The sequence below is a fragment of the Nannospalax galili genome, unplaced genomic scaffold (assembly GCF_000622305.1).
Source record: "Nannospalax galili isolate Female #2095 unplaced genomic scaffold, S.galili_v1.0 scaffold104, whole genome shotgun sequence".
Taxonomy (NCBI): domain Eukaryota; kingdom Metazoa; phylum Chordata; class Mammalia; order Rodentia; family Spalacidae; genus Nannospalax; species Nannospalax galili.
The window spans coordinates 3,204,779-3,209,139 of record NW_008353596.1 but is presented as its reverse complement, the minus strand read 5'-3'; the positions used below and the strand labels follow the sequence as shown (position 1 = coordinate 3,209,139).

General features: G+C 57.5%; 1 protein-coding gene across 1 annotated transcript; it reads left to right on the top strand.

Moving 5' to 3' along the window:
• Positions 1-1,640: 1,640 nt before the first annotated feature.
• On the top strand, positions 1,641-4,355 carry Nkx2-5 (NK2 homeobox 5). Its single transcript, XM_008850775.2, has 2 exons — positions 1,641-2,058; positions 3,456-4,355. Exons 1-2 carry the CDS (start codon positions 1,740-1,742, stop codon positions 4,082-4,084), a joined length of 948 nt encoding a protein of 315 aa, XP_008848997.1. The 5' UTR covers positions 1,641-1,739; the 3' UTR covers positions 4,085-4,355.
• The last annotated feature ends 6 nt before the right edge of the window (positions 4,356-4,361 follow it).

The following is a 4,361-nucleotide window of genomic DNA, read 5'->3' as shown; positions in this document are numbered from 1 at the left end:
CCACAGGCCTTCAGACTTTGGGTTTGATGAGAGGTAGGGAAACAACTTCAGGTCCATGCTGGCTTCACTACTGCCCCTGACAGAGGGTGGCTGCCTGAAGTTTCATGGTAAGGCAGGAATCACAATTCACATTCTGGACAGGAACAATTTGACCGCTCTGGGCTTTGGGCCCATGATTTTGGAGCGGCAAGTTTAGCCAACTTTTGGTCCTGCACTCGCTTTTCTTCTACTCCAAGGGCCTTTTCTGGGGTTGCTAACTAGCCCTCCACATCTCTTGCCTCTTCCCTGTCCAAGCTTCTGTCTTGAAGAATCACTGGTCTTCCATTAGCAAGTCTCATCATCCAGAAGACATGGTAGGGCAGTCACCCTAGCCTGGGACCCTTCTGCTTTCTCAATCTCTGAAACTGTAGCAAAATAAAATTCCACTCTACAATACACAGGAGTCTGAGAAGGCCCAAGTCTCCCTTAGGCCTAAGCTCCCTAAGAAGTTCTAAGACTCTTAGGACAGACCTCACGCTCATGAAACCTTGACGGAATTCTCTGACAGAAGGACCTGGGACTCAAAATGGCAGCCCCAGCTACCCTATTCTGTCCCCTTCCCAGGGTGAGCTACCATGAGCAGTCCCAGGTTCCTGAGAAAACCTGGCTCATCTGAACTCAGAGAAGTTCATACTCTGTGGAGTATAAACCTGGGCTGCACCCCTGAGGGCTTGGAATTGAAGGCCTGACATTCTTGTTGGTATACTGAGAGGGGATGGAGAAGAGGAGCAGCATGGTGGGGTGCGGAAAGAGAAATAGGGTAGACCAGGCACCCCAGAAGACAAGCTCTTTCTGGTAAGCTGAGCTGAGCCTGGATTTGCTTCCTCCTTAAGAGGAGTCAATTCCCTGGTAGAGAATGAGGCTCCCTGAAGCCCTTCTTGCACAACTTAATCCACTGCAGGTGGCTACTCGAACCCCACCATTACCCACTTCACCTTTCTTTTCAGCTTGATTTACTCAGGACCCCTGATGGCATGGGATTCTGGAGGAGGGACTACTGGGGCAAGATTGGTCCTGTAGATCAAGTTAAATACTGCCCCCCGACTCCCTCGGTTATCAGTCCCTCAGTTATCATCCCAGAACCAGTATCTCCTGTGCCCTTTGCTTCCTATTCAGATTCTTCTCATTCAGACCCCAATGATATTTCACTAGAAATAATTCCCCTCTCCCCACTTCCCACCCCACCTTCGCTGGCCCATTCATTTGTGAGTGCCGAGAAATATTTTCTTCAAATCTCAGACCGACCCAATTCTGCACCGAAATCCAGCTCGGCAGAATTTGGGCAGAATTTGGTCTTTTCTTGTGAAAGCGTCTGGCTGGGGTATTCAGGCTGAAGAGGAGCAATCTCAGGCTGCACCAGTAAAAGGAGATTCTTCCAAACGCGTCGCGGCCCCTTTAAAAAGCTGGGTAGGATTTTTTTTTTCTAGCCCTATGACTATATTAGGTGACACAAAACTGCCCGTCGCTCTTGTCATCGAGGCCCCTGGCCCAATGGCAAGCTGAATCCCCCTCCTCCGGGCTGATCCCGCCTCTTCTGTCCCGGGTGCTCAGCGCTACCTGCTGCTCCGCCACATCCTGGGCAGAAAGGCGGGTGCGGGTGCGGGTGCGGGCGGCGGGCACCATGCAGGGAGGCTGTCCCCGGGGGTGGGCAGCGCCACGCTCTGCCGCCCACCTGGCGCTGTGAGACCAGCGCTGCCACCATGTTTCCCAGCCCTGCACTCACACCCACGCCGTTCTCGGTCAAAGACATCCTGAACCTGGAGCAACAGCAACGCAGTCTGGCCGCCGGGGAACTCTCTGCGCGCCTTGAAGCCACCCTGGCGCCAGCCTCCTGCATGCTGGCCGCCTTCAAGCCGGAGGCCTACGCCGGGCCCGAAGCCGCAGCGCCCGGCCTTGCGGAGCTGGGCCCTGCGCCTTCGCCCCCCAAGTGCGCTCCTGCCTTCCCAGCCGCCCCCGCCTTCTATCCGCGTGCCTATAGCGAGCCTGACCCGGCCAAGGACCCTCGAGCAGATAAGAAAGGTAAGGAGAACCTCAGACCTCTTTACCCTCGGGAGTTGCTTTCCTGCCCAAATCGCTGGGCCAAGAAACCCAGGCCCGACAGAAACGCATCAGGATGCCAGCCGAGGGCTGGGCGCAGGGAGTTTGGAGTGTTAGGTGGAGGTTAACCATTATCTCCAAGCCCCGCAGCCAATCGGAAGTTTAGAGAGAATGCCGAGTTTAGAGGATCAGAGAAAAGAGACCAAAAAATTGTTTTCGGCCTACAAAGCCTCAGGAGCCTGGCGCCTTGCTCTTGGATCTCTTACCAAGTTAAGCCATCAGTCTGCGGTTGAACAGAAAGAGATGATCTTTGTATCAGAGTTTAAAAATCTCCTTTGAGTTTAGGGGTAGTTGGAGGAACTGCTAAACAAAGTTTACCCGAGGGTCCTGGGACTTCTGTAGCCCACCCTGTATTCTGGGGCCTTTGTGCAGGAGAGACGACCCTGGGAACATGGCCTCGATTTTAAGATGGAATGTTGTGGACCCTCAGGAGTTGGATTTCCCTTTCTTCTAACAGCACAATTTCCAGGCAGGGCCAGACAGAAAATGTCTTCTGGGACATGATAGAAAATACCGATCCAATGAAGGAACTGGAGAGTGGAGAGAAGGCTTTGGAACATGGCCTTATGGCCTGGCACCCCAGAATAGGGGACAGTGCCTGCCCTGCTCTCACTGGAGGGTGCTTTGGGGAGCCCCGGGCCCACCACCGGGTCTGAGCAAAGCTGGAGCGGCCCAAAGTCTGCTGTGAGCTGGGAATGGATTCCTAGATTTATCTAGAAGCAAAAAGAAGGCCCAAGAGCATCTGAGGACAAGGAGACTTGATTGCTACTAACTCAAATCCTGCTCTAAGCGGGCAGGGCGGGTGCTGAGGCCTGAGCCCACCCATGATTCCTGGGGAGTCACACAAACACGGGGACAGACCCGCTGGAGCCTTGAATCACCAAACCTACACCACTAGCATCCTGTGTCTTTGGTTGCTTGGTTTTAGGGCAAGCTGACCCTTGGGGGTGAGATGTGGCCCTCCCCTAATTTCTCAAACCGAAGTGTTCCTGCTGTAATGCAACCCGAGGCATCCTATGATTTTATTTTCTTTGCAGCCAGAAAACATAAGCCACACAGTCTGCAGTCAGAATGCAAACTGCCCGAGGGCAAAGGCTTCTCTTGTTTTGTTTTGTTCTCCACTTCCTATGGCTTTAGGAGTGGACACAGCGCAAATGGGTAACTGCCCGAAAACCCAACGGTGCGGAGCCGGGTGCACTCGGCGGTGTCCGGAAGCCAAGCTGGGTGCTCCCGGCTGGCCGGGGTGGCATCCACGTGGGCTGGCGGAGCTCTGGCCCGGAGCTCTCACAGAGCGTGTCTCTGCCTCTCTTCCCCTGCAGAACTGTGCGCGCTGCAGAAGGCGGTGGAGTTGGAGAAGGCCGAGCCCGACAGCGCCGAGCGGCCCCGCGCGCGGAGACGGAGGAAGCCACGCGTGCTCTTCTCGCAGGCGCAGGTCTACGAGCTGGAGCGGCGCTTCAAGCAACAGCGCTACCTATCGGCTCCGGAACGCGACCAGCTGGCCAGCGTGCTGAAGCTCACGTCCACGCAGGTCAAGATCTGGTTCCAGAACCGGCGCTACAAGTGCAAGCGGCAGCGGCAGGACCAGACTCTGGAGCTGGTGGGGCTGCCCCCGCCGCCGCCGCCCGCCCGCAGGATCGCCGTGCCGGTGCTGGTGCGCGACGGGAAACCCTGCCTCGGGGACTCGGCGCCCTACGCCCCGGCCTACGGCGTGGGCCTCAACTACGGCTACAACGCCTACCCGTCCTACCCCGGCTACGGCGGGGCGGCCTGCAGCCCCGGCTACAGCTGCGCCGCCGCCTACCCCGCCGGGCCCGCGGCCGCTCAGCCAGCCTCGGCCAACAGTAACTTCGTGAACTTCGGCGTGGGAGACTTGAACGCCGTGCAGAGTCCGGGAATGCCGCAGGGCAATTCGGGCGTGTCTACGCTGCACGGTATCCGAGCGTGGTAGGGAAGGGACCCGCCTGCGGAGCCCCGGACCGGTTCCCAGCTTAGGAGACCTGAGATGGCTCCCGGGGAAGGGAGGGCTCCCCGCCCCTCGGATTTCAAGCGCGCCGCAGCGCCGGCCTCGGAATGATTTCTACCCCAAGCCCTTTGTTCCTGAGTGCGCCCGGACACCTCCGACAGATCGACACCCTTAGGGACCGAGTGCCCGCCACGCGGGCCTAGGATCCCAGAGCGTGGGCCGGGAGCCCGGGCCCTGACTGCCTTTATGCCGCCCACCCACC

What these genes read in the sequence shown, in the direction of transcription:
- Nkx2-5 (XM_008850775.2), top strand. Translation starts at nt 1,740, where the DNA reads ATGTTTCCCAGCCCTGCACTCACACCCACGCCGTTCTCGGTCAAAGAC. An exon ending in CCCTCGAGCAGATAAGAAAG is followed by an intron (nt 2,059 to 3,455) that starts GTAAGGAGAACC and finishes CTTCCCCTGCAG; the next exon opens with AACTGTGCGCGCTGCAGAAG.